Source organism: Oryzias latipes, chromosome 14 (assembly GCF_053564925.1).
Source record: "Oryzias latipes strain Hd-rR chromosome 14, Olatipes_Hd-rR_3.1".
NCBI classification, from domain to species: Eukaryota; Metazoa; Chordata; class Actinopteri; order Beloniformes; family Adrianichthyidae; genus Oryzias; species Oryzias latipes.
Genome location: NC_136250.1, coordinates 13,067,533 through 13,084,260, shown reverse-complemented (window position 1 = coordinate 13,084,260; position 16,728 = coordinate 13,067,533). Strand labels below are relative to the sequence as shown.

Genomic DNA, 16,728 nt, shown 5'->3' with positions numbered 1-16,728 from the left:
GAAAGAAAATTCATCCCTTTTAAAAGAGTTTATTATTATTTTACGAGTTGTTGTAGTAAAGTTATTGGTGAAGAAGTGAACCCAAGCTGTTTTGAAGGTGTTACAGGATACGCTCTAGTAGAATAAGTTACCATCTTTGCACCATGGACTCATTTATTAGACTGGTAAACCAGTAGATAGCACTATTTAGTCTATCTAAATGCAACTTGTTTTGTACTTTTTTTTTTACTTTTTCCTCATTTCAAACAGTGATAGGGAAGTTTTGAATTGCTTTATGTGAACAAGTTTGATGCCCAGAAGTTTTCTCGAACACATTTCTTATTCTGACCTCTGCTGGTTGAAGCTAAAAAGAACAGAAAGCTGCAGATTTGTTCTCCTAAATCGTCTGGAACCATAACAAACCAATCAGTCGCGCTTTAATCAGACACCAAGCGCAGAAAAAGGCAAAACATCTTTTATTAAGTCCCACAAATCCATCCGCAACACAGAGAGCGGCATAAACAAAATAATTGAGCTGTATCCAGGGGAGCAGGGAGCCCAGTTCCAACAAAAAGAAATGTCTGCGGAGCACATTTAAATAAACCCAAGAAGGAAGAAAGAAAATAAATACACAAATAAAGGTAAAGGCAGATCTTTGTGCAGGGAAGTGCTGAAACGAGCTTGCTAAGGGGGTGAAAGTGCTGCATTTCTCTCAACAGTAGACAGAAAGCAGCCACAGCCTCTAAATGACAGCAAGCTGCTGGATGCATTTAATCAAAAGTTATCAAAAAGCGTCTGTTTTACATGAAGGGAAAGCTAATTTCACCGAGAAACATGAAATGACCTCGAACTCTCTACTGGGAGGTGCTCCAATAGCCACAGCTAAAGCAAGAAAGCAACATAAACACTTCAATTTGGCAGAAAACTTCACGTTCCAACGGAAAATACCAACATCCGCTCACTAATAGAGTCTACAGTGTTAGATGTTAGCCCGGCGATTAAATAAAAAAGTGAAAAAGTCCCTTAATCATCTGCAGGGAGCTCCTCTTCATTTAGGTGACGCTGTTCACTGAAAAAATCCAGAAAATTGGCGGGACGCTGTAGCGGTTAGCAGGCGGCTTGTGGAGAATTCGACTTATTTTCTGGCTTAAAGAAAGGTCAAAGGCGGTGAACAGGGGGGTGTACCCCTTCTCTTGCTTTACAGTCTCTTTTTCTTTCATTTCCCTTCGTATTTCCTTTCGTTTTCCAGGAAAGAGCTCGGCGACTCCTCTCTTTGTTTAAATGTGACTGACACAGGAGCCTGTTAGCGTGACGAATTCCCAATTACACGTTGAAACAATTCCAATTTCATCTCCAGCCTGTCCGTGTTTGTTTTAACTTTTTTCTGCAGCATCGTCCTGTTTCTGTCTGCTCGTCTTTAGACGAACGCCTCCGGAATGTCTGAGCCGTTGATTTTGATGAAAATTTTCGCCTCGTCTGCTTTCTGCCGCTGCTCTTTGGCGAGAGTCCGTCTGTAGCAGATCAGGTAGAGCGGCAGCAGGAAGCCGAGCATGCTGAGGACGAGGAGTCCGATGTTGACCTGGAGGAGAACATCAGGGTTAGCTTTTTATTTTTGTATTTCTGCTGTTGAGTGAGCTTAGAGACGTACCCAGAAGGGGTCTCCCTGCAGAGGTCCCATCATGGCTAAGAAGAGGGGCTGCTGCAGCAAAGCAAACACAGCGCTGACCAGAGACTGCATTCCTGTCAGACTGCCAAACTGCGAGGAGGGATACCTGAAAAGAGGAAGCAGCTGAGTTCAGATTCTCAGTTTGAAGCATCAAAACTCCGAAATGAAATGTCCGATCAGATCAATGAAGGGAGACTGTGTAAGGTGCACTTACACAGCAGCGTAGAGGCCGCCGACAGCCGAGTGAATGAATCCTCTCACCACGGTGTGCAGGATGAAGGACACGATCTGTGGAAACAGACAAAATGTCTAAGTTAAAGCTGAAAGTTTGGAGTCTATGTACTAAAAGCACATAGATTTTGTGCATATTGCAGAGATGAAAATTGGTCATACCTGAACATACGTGGGAAAATTAAGAAAAGTTGTGGTCTATACATGAAATTTTCACATGTATTAAGAATGAACCACGTTAAAACCGCGGAAGAAGTACGAATAAACCCCACTAAGAACACAGAAATCATCGCAGATCGTGTGATTGTTGCGCTGTTTAAATGCAATTCATTAGTGATTTGTACGTCAATATCTTAATTTGAACGTGATATGTGCGCCGTATACACGAGATAAAAGTTATACGTCGGTGGTACGGTACATGCGTGAAAAGTCCGTTAGATGTTTGTGGAGCAGTCATTGAAATGTATATAAAATTGCACAAGATTTGCGTAATAATTGCCTATAAACGACGTAAAATACGCATAAACTGCCTAATTCTTAGCCAACCAAAATTTTTAAAATTGATCAAAAACGGAATTCACGTAAAGATCCGCCAGTCATAACCCAAGACGTCGGCGAGGAACGCAAGAAACACTTATAAGTAATGAATATTGCGCATGTATCATGAAAGACCGAAATTTCATTTGTAAAAAAAGTGCAAAGTGTACGTAGTGTGTGACATAGCCTTAAGCTAATTATTAAGCAAACTATTAACAAAATGCAAAAAAATCCCCCCTCCAATCATTTTTGATCTTTTCCAGCCCTACCTGTGGTCTATTAATTATGATTTTTCTTTATTTTTAGACTAAATCAAAAAATCTCAGTTGTTTTAAGACATAGTTTCTGTAGAGCGGCAGCAGTAGAAATTCGCCTCTGCCACTGCATTTTTTAATCTGCTCCTGAATCAGGACGATTTAAAAGAAGAAATACGCAGAAATACAAATTTATGCTTAATGTTCCTTGTGAATGTCCTCCATTATCAGAAAATTGCTATCAGAAACTGTTTAAAAACACTGAGTGGATCTTTAAAAGAGGAAGTTGAGGTTGGTTGCTCACCTGTAGAGGAAGATTCGGCACCAGACAGGTGATCCCAAATCCCACCAACAGGATGTTCGTGAGGACGAAAGCTCGGAGGGCGTTGGTCACCTTCTGTGTCTTTCTGTCTCGCCGTTTGGGTTTTGCTTCGTCCCTTGAGAGGAGAGGACATGACAGATTGCTGGACACTGACGCCAAAGCCGCATTTCTCTGCGCTCCGTGAACGTCTCCCACTTACTTGCTCAGTGGCTCCTTGTCCTCCTCTCCATCATCGCAGCTCTTCAGCTTCCAGTCCATGATCTGGCCGATCACTGGGGTGGTCATCAGGCAAAGCAGCTGAAGCACGCCGAAGATGGAGGAGTAGAGACTCACTGAAATGAGATCCAAGAGTCACCGGAACTGTGGTTTCAAGTTTTTAATGAAAAAGTACCTTATGTCCCGTGCGATTTTGAGCGACAAATGGCACTCCATCAAAACGGCAGTCTATTTTTTTTTTTTGCAAGTTGCAACCAAAATTGTGTGTTTCTGTAAAGTTGGTAACACGGCTAACGTGTAGCGTATCGAACTAAGATGTTTTTTATGTTTTACTGACAAGGTCGGGAGTTAGTGTGACCACTAAGATTTGTCTTAGTGGTATCGATCTGTTTTTTTACATGTTGCAAACAAAGTTGGGTGGTATTGTAAATTAGCAAACACGGCTAACATGTAGCGGTGTCAGACTGTGTTTTTTTATTTGTTACTAACAAGTTTGGGAGTTGGTGTTTTCACAGTAACGTTAGCTTAGCGGTTACATTCTGTTTCTTGCATGTTGCAAACAAGGCGTTGCAGGTATTGTGAATATGCCAATGTGGTTAACAAGTGTTACAAACAATTCAAAAAAGTTCTTAGTGTCTGTATGTATTGGATGATTTCTTAGGTTACTTTGTATCAGACACGGTAGTGTTTCACATGCCTGACATGTTTCAGCGGAAGCACTTCCGCCTTTATCAGAGGCGTCATCAGGTGGTGGTGATGTGACGTCTTTAAAAACTTGTCACTTGTCAAACTTTGTTACTCCAGGTATGAGAGAGCATGAGGGCTCCCTCATCGCGGTTCATGGAAGTGTGGGCTCGCTTTTGGATCTCCACTGCCTCCATGATCCATCTGTGGTGTCTGTTGTCTTCAGTACGGAGGACTCTGGCCTTTTCCCAGTCCATGATGTGGTCTCCTTGTTTGCAGTGGTCCGTTATGGCTGATTTCATGTTTTCTTGAACTGCTTGTGGTCGACTTGTTCTTGTTAGTATTTTCTTTGTTTCCTTTTCGCAAGATGACATCAGGACGCGGTGGAGATCCGAAAGCGAGCCCACACTTCCATGACCCAGGATGAGGGGGCCTTCATGCTCTCCCATGCCTGGAGTAACATCCTCCAGCATGAAACGGACAATAGGGGGCGGAGTCACTTGTCAAAGTTTGAAAGGTGACTCCGCCTCAGTCACAACCATCTGGTTTTAAATACGTCACATCACCAGCACCTGATGACGACTCTGATAATGGCAGAAGTCGTGTCAGGTATGTGAAACATAACCGTGTCTGATACAAAGTAACCTAATAAATCGTGTTACAAACAAGCTCAAAAGTCTCACTGACTGACGGACTTATGTCTGACTCTTTTGTCCTGCCTAATGTGCCTTACAGCCAGTAGTCTGAAAATAGACCATTTATTGATTCTTCTAGTTCAGTTCTCCCTTTAGAGTGGAAAAATGGTAAGTAGGTGTTAGACAGATAAAAAGAAAAAGGGGAAAGAAAGTGTTAATTTACTCTAAGTTAATAATTACCTGAAGGCATTAGAGTGGTATCGAGTGCAACAACATGGTTGTTTGAAAGTCAATAAGCTGCCATTACAAGGGGAATTCACGGTTCGGAGAGCAGTGACACATGAAAAGTGCATCATGTGGAGCCACTCAGATGATGTGTGCTCTCTGCTGATGCTCCGGGATAAGGTTAGTTAATGAATACAACTAATGGTGGCCACTGTTCACACTGCAGCTACATGCCAGTTGCCGACTCAGGTTATTGCTGTGGACAATGGTCAAGTCAGATGGAGATAGAGCAAAGCAGGGGGGAAAGAAGGATTTTAGGTGGACTTGGGACTATGAGGAACTGCAAAGACAATGGCAGCTTTTGTGCACTACTTGTAGAATCTTTGTCATCTTACCCACTTCCATCCTTTCCACTGAAAAAGTCAGTTGAATCTGGTAAGTGTGGTCACTTTAAGCCATATTTAATTGGAGGAAGTGTTTCCAAAGACTGAGACAAACTGACCAGTGTTGAGGTCTCCATCAGTGAGGGACTCCAGAACGTTGTTCATGGCCCCCATGTAGAACAGGAGGCGGAGCTGAGTGATGCACATGGTCAGCGCGCTGAGCAGGAAAATTGGGCTCATGATGCTCCTCGCGAATGACTGAGCTGCAGAGGAGAAAGAAAAAGGACACAACTTAGAGCTCGTGCAGGGAAAACTAAGCAACCCTTCGAGTCGCTCTTACTTTCTTCCTGTGGCTTGCAATCCATTTCCAGGTCCATGGTGGAGAGGCAGAGAGTGCGACCATCTTTGCCCACCAGCTCCTTCTGCTTCACGTTGCTGCTGACACTCAGGCGACGACCCACCGTGGTGACCTGCTGGTAGAACTTCTTCCCTGTGATTTTGTGGTCAAAGCCGAGCCAGCTGAACTTGATCTTTACACTAAAGAAAAAAAAAATCGTATTTTCCACATTATTGGGTGCACCGTTGATGAATGGTCTATGTCATGTAAAAGGCACATTAAGCAAGACTTTATTGACTGCATTCACAGTAATTCTAGAACTTGTTTGTAACATGATACATGTTAGCCACGTTAGCGAACGCATAATAACTCTCAACCTCTTTTACGTAATGTAAAAAAAAAACAGAATGATACCACAAAAAAGGAGTGCTAGGTTGTGTCCAAAACCCTTCACTAATCACTACATAGTGTGATAACCATTTTGTAGTGCTGTCTGAATCTACAATTCCCAAATTGAGGGCCCTACAAAACTTCCCAGAAGTCTCTGCGAAAAACCAGTGTCATCGATGCTCACTCGATTGGCTAATATAGACCACAATGCATTGCGTTTGAACAATTTTTGCAAAGAAAATTGTATTTCAATGTATTTTTTAATATAATATCATCGCTTTCATTTTCAGAACACAGTGGATTCAGAAATGATCGTCGAAAAACGCTCATATCAATTAGATTTTGACCCTGTGAATTCAAGACGTCAGCATGGTGTTCAAATTTCTTTTAAAACCCAGGACACTACATGGTCCTGCACTATATAGTAGTTAGGGGTTGGGGGTGGGAATTTGGACACAGCCCTAGTGTGACTATGCTAACTTCCAACCTTGTTAACAACACATAAAAAACAACACTATCTGATATCGCTACATGTTAGCCACATCAACCTTGTTAGCGTATTCACAACACCTGTAACTCCCAACCTTGTTTGCAAAACAAAAAAAAAAAAACAGTCTTGTACCGCCAAAACAAATGTTACTGTGACTCTGCTAACTCCTAACCTTGTTTGTAACACCAAAAAAACTACAGTCCGATAGCGCTTCACGTAAGCAGCGCTTCCCGTAACCAGCGCTACACGTTAGTAGCACTTCACGTAAGCAGGACTTCATGTTAGCAGCGTTTCACGTAAGCAGCGTTGTACGTTAGCAGCGCTTCACGTAAGCAGCGCTACACGTAAGCAGCGCTACACGTTAGCAGCGCTTCACGTTAGCAGCGCTACACGTTAGCAGCGCTTCACGTTAGCAGTGCTTCACGTAAGCAGCGCTACACGTTAGCAGCGCTTCACGTTAGCAGCGCTTCACGTTAGCAGCGCTTCACGTAAGTAGCGCTACACGTTAGCAGCGCTAGCATATTTACAATAACCCTAACCTTGTTTCGAACTCGTAAAAAACAAACAGACGTTTTGACAGAGCACCGTGTACTTCTCAAAATTCACTTCGACATCAATAAATATGACCAGAATTAATTCACGCATCAACCGTTCCGGATAATAATTCTTTTCTTTTTTTTAATCAAGGGCCTTTTTAGTGTGGAACATGTGGTAGCCTACTTTTTATTTTTTTTTAAACCTGCCAAATGTACTTGTGTCTTTCTGTGACACTAACGTGTAATCCATGTCCTCTGGTCCTGGGAATGGTTCCAGGGGCCAGTTGAAGAAGCAGTTGAAGAAGACCAGTCCTGCACAGGCGGCCCACACCACCAGGATGGTAATGAACGGGACTCCAAAGTCATAGATCACCTGGTATTGAAACAAATCAGAATGTTTTCCCACTTCATACTCCAAAAACAGGCCCCTTAGAAATAAGTCAAAAAATCTCACTCCATTAGCAGATTTTCTTTATATTAGCAAAAAAGTATCTGCCATGGGGTAAGAAAAAAGCTCTTACCAAGAATTCTTATTTTTGGGAAAAAGGTTCTAGTCACTTAGACATGTTTTCTCAAACCAAGATTACTATTGAAAAAGTTTCTCAATAACGATTTTTCTTGCAAGATAAAAAACTATTTTTCTTTAAAAAAGGGTTTAAGATTCATTTTTGCAGTAATTAGATTAGCAAAAAAGCCACAATACAAAAACTAAAAATCTACTCTATAGTTAGTTTCAGCATTTATACATAAGTATTTGGTAAGAACTGCTTCTCAAAGGAGACATTTTTCACATCTAACATATAAAGGGCATTACATAAATTATAATAATTTGGCCCAAACAGAAACTTGGCTCAACCGAATCAAAAGAACATACAACTTAAAAAATATGTGTGTTTTTTCTTTTATAGCTGTGACCAAAGTGTCTTTAAATGAGCTTAACAGTAAACTTCCTTTTTCGGAAATAAACTAAATTGCACTGAATTGTTGCTTTTCAAGTAAAAGTTTTACTTATAATGCAACCAGATCATTAAAAACCTATCTTCTCGTATAATCTTTTTAGAATTTTTAGCTGGCGTTAAGAATTATTAGCAAAAAAATCAAAACAAAACATGATGTTACATAACCATTCATATCAGATTTGGTACCTGGGTATTTCTGAAACCCCCATCTCATTAACATGATCCAAACTTGCCTTAGAACCCATTGTATATAACTTGGTCTATGTTTTCTGCCCTGTAGTGCATAATCAGTCCACTAGGGGCAGTAGAAGGACTTTTCCTGCTCATTTCCAAATAGCGGCTTCCATGAAATTTAAACACTTTGGGTGGAAATTTATTTCTAAACATTATGGTGAGAATAACTCAGGTATTGTTATTCATTATTTTAAAATGACTAATTTCCGTATTGAAAGAATCCTAAATTAGTTGATTATTCATTTTTTATAATTCAGTTACACTCTGTTAAAAATGTGTGGATCAAATTTTCCGAGACAATGTGTAAACAAGGTGCTTTTTCCTAAAAATTTGTGTCAATATTTTTGCATCTTAAGCTAACATTGTTGTAAGAAAAAAAACATATCATGCAACGTATCATAACTGTTACTGTCGACATCACAGACACATTTTTTGTAGATTTTATTTTTTGTAAATTTCTATTGAATTTTCTATAAATTCTTTAATCCTGTAGATTTTACAGGGTTAATATTTGGCTGCCTATGAACACAACAAACACTAACTTTACTTTTTGTTGTAATAGAACAGCTCAACTAAAAACATCAAATTATATCTGGGGGAAAAAATTATTTTATATGTATTCTCAAATGTGCACAAAGTGTATAGATTTGACAAATTCTTGATACATCCAGCATTAACATGTGAATGTGATAATGACGTAGACTGAAAACACCGTTCTGTTGTTTTTCTGGGACTTTTAGTAAATGTGAAGGTGATTTATGACTTTGTTGTCCATGTTTACCTTGACTCCGGGGAAGGTTACAGCCGAGGAGGCGTAAGACCCGATCATCAGCGCAATAAAGGTTGATCGAAGGTCTCCAAACATGTTAGGGAGCTAAAGTAAATGAGAAAATCAAATCAAAAGAGGCCCAAAAATGTCCAAATTTCACATCATAGCTACACAACAGAACTATTTCTCATTGTGCAAGAGGACTTTTAAAATTGACATCGTATTAGTTGGAAATGCAGGACAGAGTGGGCACATTTTGAAAATGATGCCCACTGACAGCGGGGTCAGAGGTCACAGAGGCATGGCTGTGCATAAACGAACAGACTTTATACCGGCAACATGAAAGCGGCGTGATCGGACACACGCAGCTGAGCGTCACGCGCATCAAAGACGAAATCTGCACAGCTTGGGGACTGCCCACGTAACATTTCATGTGGATACTTTTTGTTCTGCTTTGTTGAAAAGAAAGTAGTGAGGGAAAAGGTGGAAAAACATCAACAAGAGAAAGGCATCCCCACTCTGTTTCCCTTTTCTAGAGAATGAACAACAACAAGCACATTTCATTATGTAAGCTGGTGAGACGGAGCGCCCAGTTTACAGTATTTCCCAGGAGGGGCCGGTCAGTCTGTTCACACAAGAGGGTGCTTTAGAAGCTGCTGGACGGACATGAAGTGTAGAGGTGACCTGATGATTGACACTGGCGAGGGGCCAGCTGCGGTCGCGGAGGGCAGCTGAGCGTTACCCAACTGCCTTGGGGCTGAATGCGAGCGCCTGAAGGCCCGCGGAGTCATCGTCGAGGGTTGTGACTAATGATTACCCAAACACTAAACCTCTCCTGCCTCGTTTTCTAGGTTGTTAGAGAGCTGAGGGGGCAGTGGACTGAGACTTGGGTGAGCATGGTTGACCACATGATGATAACCCCGATGGCTGAAAGCTTCTGAAACCAATGAAAGGCAGCAAATTTAACTCCAAAAGGAAATCTGTGGAGTTTTTGTTTTTTAATACATTCGTGGGGGCCCTGCCTGATTTACTGTGCCGGTACTCTGGCAGCATCACCATGGCAGAGCCCTGGACTCCTCAGGGAGACAGTATGGGGCTAACTAATGGTTGGGGGGGCAGGAAGGAAAAAAACCCAAATGAATGTCAAGATGCCGACCTTGCAACCCCTGAAAGTAAAATAAGATCCTTTGCTTTTTTAACATGTTTACAACGACAAGAAGGACCTGGTTTAAATCCCGCCTGGGATCTTTCTGTGTGGAGTTTCCGCGTTCTCCTTGTTCTCCTCACCCTATGAAGCATAATTAAAGCATGTTTTTGCTTTAAAAATGTATATATGTATATGTATATATGTATATATATTATTGTTACAGGGCAACTAAATTAATTTCTTCAGGATAAAACCAAAAGACTTGGGCCGAAATGAGAAAAAAGATGTTGAGTTTTTCCGACATGTCGATACTTTTTCTTTAAAGTGTGTTCATTTTATTATAATCTGAAAAGAACAATTCTACGCTCATTTCTACCTGGAATATTATAGCTAAAAAAATAGTAATAAAATAGTTAAGTAAAGGCTAATGGGGTGTGGGAATATGTCAATTTGCTTCCTCCCACTCATTTATAAGCAATTAATTTAACTATTTTTGACAAAATTTACATTTAATTGACTTAATATGTCAAGTATTGTATGTATACCAACAAATCTGTCTATTTGACTAATTATAGCACCATTTACATGTCCATGCAGATGTCTACCGTATATATTGAGCTATATCTTTTACTGTTAATTTATTAATTTCTTCAATGAAGTCACAATTAATCATCCAGAGTTTTGTATAAACATACATCTCTTTTGGCTGTCTTCTTCAGTACTTTTTGTTTGATTGTTTAAAATAAATCAATTCCAAAGGATTTGGATCAAATTTTCTTAGACTGGATCCATAAAAAGGTTCATTTCGTGATCGATCCTTCATCTGCAAGTGATATGAAGATTTTTGAAACAGTGTTATGTCTATTTTTTCTGATATAGTGTTATTTTTAATCATAGTGATGATTTTTTCTAATGAATATAACCTGCATTAATTTGAGATAGCTGCATTTGCTATGTTGATTTCTAAAATAGTTATGTCTATTTTCATATAATAAGTCATTCCCATTTGTCATGTGAATACTTCAGGATTCTTAATTCTTTATGATAGAAGTTATGAACCGAATAATGATAGATCATGTAATAAAATGGTTACGGAAGAACTGGGGTGGGATTATATAAGTTTGCTTCCTTCCACTCCCTTTCAAGCAATCTTTGATTTAATGTCTGATACGTGTTGGTATGAATGTATAACTGCTGATTGTATTGTTTGTGCATTATTCTTATGTGATTGCTTGAAATAAACCTTTTCAAATCAAATCAAATCAAATCAAAAATGTTGGATGCCAATTGTTTAAATTTTATGTAAAAATGCCAAATTAAACTTAAAGCTAACATTCAAAAATGCATTTTTTGTTTATTTTTGATTAAGTTATAAAAAATTGTATTTATTTATTTTTTTGTTAATTTTGTAAAGATTAACAGCCAGCCATTATTTTCTCAGAAAACTCAGATACATTTGCAGCTCAACTATTGGGGAAACTAGCTGGCAGGTGGTCAAATTTGACTCGTATATTAACACCAGAATTCTTTGCGAACGTTTCATATACCGTTTTCAAAAGAACTAATAGAGTTCAGTGTTAGAGGCCAGAACAAAAGGGGAAAGACGGAGGGGAGTGGGGGGTGGAATGCCAGGCAAGAGGCGACGGAGAGGATGAGCAGGCAGGAAGCCAGAAACTATCAGAACAGAACAGTTAGAGGGAGGAAAAGTGCTACAAACATAAAGGATATACATCTGGACAAACATCTGCAGCAGGAGGACTCCAAACACCCAAAGTTGCACAGACTTACTGTGAGGGAGGTGAAGGTCATGCACATGCCCCCAAAGCCGTTGAAAGTCAGCGCGATGAAGATAAGAACCGAGAGATCTAAAAACAACACAGATGTCTCATCTTTTGTTTTATGGGGAGGTGGGGGTGGGTATGGGGGGGTTGTTTGGCAGACCTACCAGCAGGCCTGTAGGCTCCGTAGGCCATGAGCAGGCAGGAAAAGCCGAAGCATGTGCTGGAAAATAGATGAGAGTCGTGTCAACCAGAAGAAGAAGAACCACAAAAGAGTGCATTAGGATTTTTTCGGCTCACCTGCCCAGCAGACGCAGCTTGCGAGGCCCGTATTTGTCCATGACGATCCCCAGAGGCAGCGTGATGGCCGAGAGCAGGAAGGAGCCCACTGTGAAAGCCAGGTTCAGCATTTCGTCCTGCTCTTTGCAGATCAGCCAGCCGTTCATCCTCAGGTTGCCTTCTGCAAGCACCAGGGGCTTCATCTCCACCCCGTCTCCCAAACCCACCACACCTTCCTCACTGTCATAGTACTCGTATTCGTCAGGCGTCTGCTTTGCCAGAGGTTGGGAAAGATTGTGGCTGGAGCTATTACCTGAAAAAAACGCAACAGAAGTCAGTGTTTGCAGGATTGGACAGACCGTTGAGCAGGTTAGGATGCTCCAAGTTAACACAACCTGAACAGAAATCACATTTTTTGACACTGATCCAGAAAAAACGTTTTTTTTTCTTTTCTTCCTTCTATTGAGCGCCCCAAAAACACACAGAGTTAAACTAATCTGGGACTTGCTGCTACTTGCTCACACATTTTTTACCTCACATGATCTTCTTACGAGATCGACACACTGTGACCAAAAGTGCAACCAGTGCAGGCAATCATGAGTGATGAGACGCCCAGCAAAAAATATTGAAGTGTCAGCACTTAATGTGCAAACACAGTAGGAAAAACTTCTTAAAAAACCATGTGACCTGTGGTTTGGAACCAAAAAAATGTCAAAACTTCAACCTTATCGTTGTTTTAGTCAGAACTTGCAGGTAAGAAAAGGCCTGGGTTTGGGAATTTTGAAGTCAAAGATTTCCAAATTACGGTCTGGGCTGTAATCTTCCTGATATGATCAGTCATCCCTTCAAAACTCAACATTTGAGATCAAACTGAAATTTTAGTTGCCTGTAGAGAGGGAAAGATGCTTATTGCATTCAGGTATTGTTGTTTGGTGCTTAGTTGCTCCTTCAAGCCTTTAAATTTGTACAAAAAAAATTCTAAAAAAGTGTTTTCCCTTTAAAAAATAAAAAGAAATGGCTGATTTTAGCTCACTAAAAAAACTACCAAACCTGTGAGATAAATCTTTGACTTTTATTAACCGTATTTTGCCATTTGTGTTATTAGCATGATCCAAACTTTTCCTAAAAATACAACTCGATCCATGTTTACTTTATGGTGAGAATAACCCCTATATTGTTATTAATTTTTAAATGACTACTTGCTGAATTTAAAGATGGCAAATTTTGTATTTTCCTCCTTTCACTACAATGAAATAATTTAAATCAGCTTACTGACAAAAAAAGCAATTAATCTTGTGAGACAAATTTTTGACTTTTATTAACCCTATTTAACCATTTGGAATATATTTGCTTTGCACATTTCTGAACTTCTTTCTATGTAGCATGATCAAAACGTTTCTTAAAATCCCATTGTGCAAACCACGTTTTATGCCATGCAGTGCACAATCATTCCACTAGAGGCAGTAGAAAGCCTTTTTACTTCTCATTTCAAAATGGCCGCTTCCGTGAGATCTCAAAAACAGTTTTGGCGGGAAAAGTTTTACCAGTTTTCAGAACTATAGCAAGAATAACTCATCTATTGTAGTTAATTCTTTAAATGACTCCTAACTGTATTGAAAGAATGCAAAATGTATCTCAGCTACTAAAAAGAAAAAAGTCTTGACTTTTACCTCAAGGATGACCATTGGTAGCATTTTTTGACATGCCAATTTTGCGACACCTATCTTATTAGCATGATTAAAACTGTTTCTTGCTCTGCAGTCCATCATCAGTCCACCAGGGGCAGTGAAAGGGCTTTTTCTGCTTATTTCAAAATGGCTGCCTCCACAAACACTTTTAGCAGCAAAACATTTACAAGATGTTACAGTGCGAATAACTCATCTATTTTTATCATTATTTTCAAATAGCTACTTTCTGCACTGAGAAAATGCTAAATTAATTCTTTATAATACAGTTACACCATATTAAAAGTGTGTGGATCAAATTTGAGACAGTGGGTAAACATTTTTGCATCTTAAGCTAACATTCTTATGAACAAAAACTTAATAAATTAACCAGCGTATCAATGTCATTAATATCATTAAAAACACAATACTGCAACTTTTTAGGGATTTTATTGAGGGGTTTAAGAAACAAATTAATTCCAAATAAATTTGAATTTTCTGTTTATTTCTTGATATAGTGAGCTTTAAGTCAACATTTAACTCAAATCAACATCTGTGCCTAAATCTAGACTTATCTGACAGCCGTGCCCACAGGTGGACGGAAATTCCTCCACTCATCACTTCACTATCACTGTTCCGTCCCTTCCTGACCCTGTTTATCTGCGCACTTTAAACTTCACGGGTAATAAAAACGCTCCGTCTGGATGACTTTGTTCCTCCCTCCCACGTATCACATCAGAGAAAAGCTGAGCTTTTTTTTTTTTTTTTCCTTCATATCATCAGAACAAAATATGCACAATCAGGAATTTCCAGATGGTGATCAGAAGAGGAGCGTCCCCGTGACTGTTGAGTCCAGTGATTCAACTTTTCAGGACTTTCACTATGAGTCATCAGTGATTAGTGGAGCTTTTGGCACACAGATCTGCAAATTGCAAGGTTTATATTAACCAGCGGATGCATAACTAGTAGAATAATTATGTATGTTTTTATGAGTTATGTGCATACCCGGTCTATCATTGTGCCTGTCAAAGATTCCTGAGCTGCAGCTCCTGACTGGATCTGGTCAGACCGCATTTATGTTTGGACTTCGAAGCGTGACGTTTCTTGTAATGTGAGACTGTGAGCTGCACGTGTTGTAAAGTTGACATGTGAACTCACCTTCTTCGTGGCACAGGTATGAGTAAAACCCCTCAGACTTGAGCATGATGAGGAGCGACCCCCACCCCAGCAGCACAGCAGAGAAGAGCAGGTTCTCGATGATGGCAGTGACCGCCATCCACCAGCGTCTGGCGAAGGCGGTGGCCAGGGTTGGAGCCATGGTTGAAGAGGGGAAACTGAAGACAAGCAAACAAAAAAAAGGAGCGGAGAGCAGAGGTGAAGGAGCCGGGGGAAGCTGGGAGAGTGGCGAGAGCCTTCTCTGACTGCCGCTCAGAACGAAGGGCGAAGGATCATTTATCTGTGAAGAGAGAAGTGCAACAGGGAGGGGGGAGTTGGTGATGTTGTAACCCTTTCAGGAAAATCAAGGAGGGGCAAGAAACTCTTGTGAGATCAAAACCACTGAGGTGAACTGGGTGAAATGAAGGGGTAAATGTAAAATCTTCCTTCAAACCACTTTAACACGTCAAAAAAAAAGTAAATTATTAACAGTTTTGCTGCAAATCATTACATTTTTCCACCATCAGAGCAAAGAGTTTGCATCAGATTGTGGATGGCAAGAACAGAAATATCATCAACAAACCGGCCCGAACTGGAAAATGGGACTCCCTTGTTCCCCCCTTCTCAAACAATTGCCCCTCTTTCATCCTTTTGAGTCCATCCAAGCAACAAATTATAGCTGCAATTAGCTGCTGACTCAGTAAACAAGTGGCTTAAAAGAAGACAAATCGTATTTGTTTGTTTTAAAACCTTTAAAAGAAAAGAAAAGATCTACCAAGAAAACGGATGCATTTGAATAGAAAATAGTTCTAAATGAGTCTTTAATGTCCATAAATGCTCTCACCTTTCAGGGCTGCAAGCAGGACTGTCCAGCTCCCACCTCTCTAGTCTGCTGTTGGCTCTTGATGGCAGGTTTTTGGGGAAAAAATCCACATTTATATACTTGTGGCACACTCAGGACCCTCCCATGGCGCCCCCTATTGACGGCCTTCGCCATCAATTTTGAAGGCTTATCTCCGAGATAGTAGAAAGACGGCAACATCTGTGGACCCTATACTCGCCTGGGATCAGCCTTTAGAGAAAAGAGCTGTTGACAACCTCGCACAGACAGGAAATGAGAAGATTAAAAGAAGCAAACGGGACTGGAAGGTTTGATAGAAAAGTGTGTGGAGGGAGGGAAGGATGGGCAGGAAAAGGAGAGGATGGGTGCACCTCTGCAGGTATTGGAGTTCCCGTGAATCAATTCGAGGTATTGATGGAGCAGGAGAGCGCTGACGCAGTTCCAGATGTTATATCAGCTGTTTACTGCTTGTTGTTTACTGACTGCGCTCATGTTTCAGTCACAGACTTGGGGCAGCAGGTTTATTTTCTCACACTGGTTCTGATGTCCCTGCAGGATTCACTTATGCAATCTGCGTTGGTTTATGACAGATTTTATGGCCACACTTCTGCACATCTTGATCTGCATGCCCTGGCACGTGTCGTCTTTTATGATTGAAAGGTTCCTTCAGGCCCTTTTGTTTTGTCTTTTTAGTAAAAAGATCAAGATCCTGTTTTTCAGGTTGGAAGCTTCCTTTCTGTCCCGACATGTTCCCGAGTCTGTTCCAGCTTTTGATCAATAACCAGATCCATCAGTGAGTGAGTGAGCATCAACACTCTGTTTTTTGTTACTATGGTCAAATCATCTGATTTAAGTGAGGAAAAAACAACCTTTTATCTCTTCTTTGCATTGCAAGTTGGAGAACTCTTTTAATTAATCAGCAGCCATTGTTTCATCAACAGCCTCTCAACACATTTATCAAGCTGATTAGCTCCTTTTATAATGTATGGCTTTTGTTTCTATCAACACATTTTCATT

At 40.4% G+C, this 16,728-nt stretch overlaps 1 protein-coding gene across 2 annotated transcripts; it reads right to left on the bottom strand.

Moving 5' to 3' along the window:
- Positions 1–438: 438 nt before the first annotated feature.
- Positions 439–15,995, bottom strand: slc43a2b (solute carrier family 43 member 2b). 2 transcript variants are annotated; one of them, XM_020708826.3, is made up of 15 exons: positions 15,715–15,995; positions 14,874–15,171; positions 12,073–12,364; positions 11,940–11,995; positions 11,783–11,859; positions 8,860–8,952; positions 7,125–7,258; positions 5,473–5,669; positions 5,252–5,395; positions 5,145–5,162; positions 3,189–3,321; positions 2,972–3,104; positions 1,860–1,933; positions 1,628–1,751; positions 439–1,558 (listed from the first exon to the last, which is right to left on the bottom strand). In XM_020708826.3, exons 2-15 carry the CDS (start codon positions 15,031–15,033, stop codon positions 1,397–1,399), a joined length of 1,797 nt encoding a protein of 598 aa, XP_020564485.1. In that variant the 5' UTR covers positions 15,034–15,171; positions 15,715–15,995; the 3' UTR covers positions 439–1,396. The 2 variants fall into 2 exon arrangements, with proteins under 2 accessions (XP_020564485.1, XP_011481662.1); XM_011483360.4 differs by lacking the exon at positions 5,145–5,162.
- Positions 15,996–16,728: the final 733 nt, after the last annotated feature.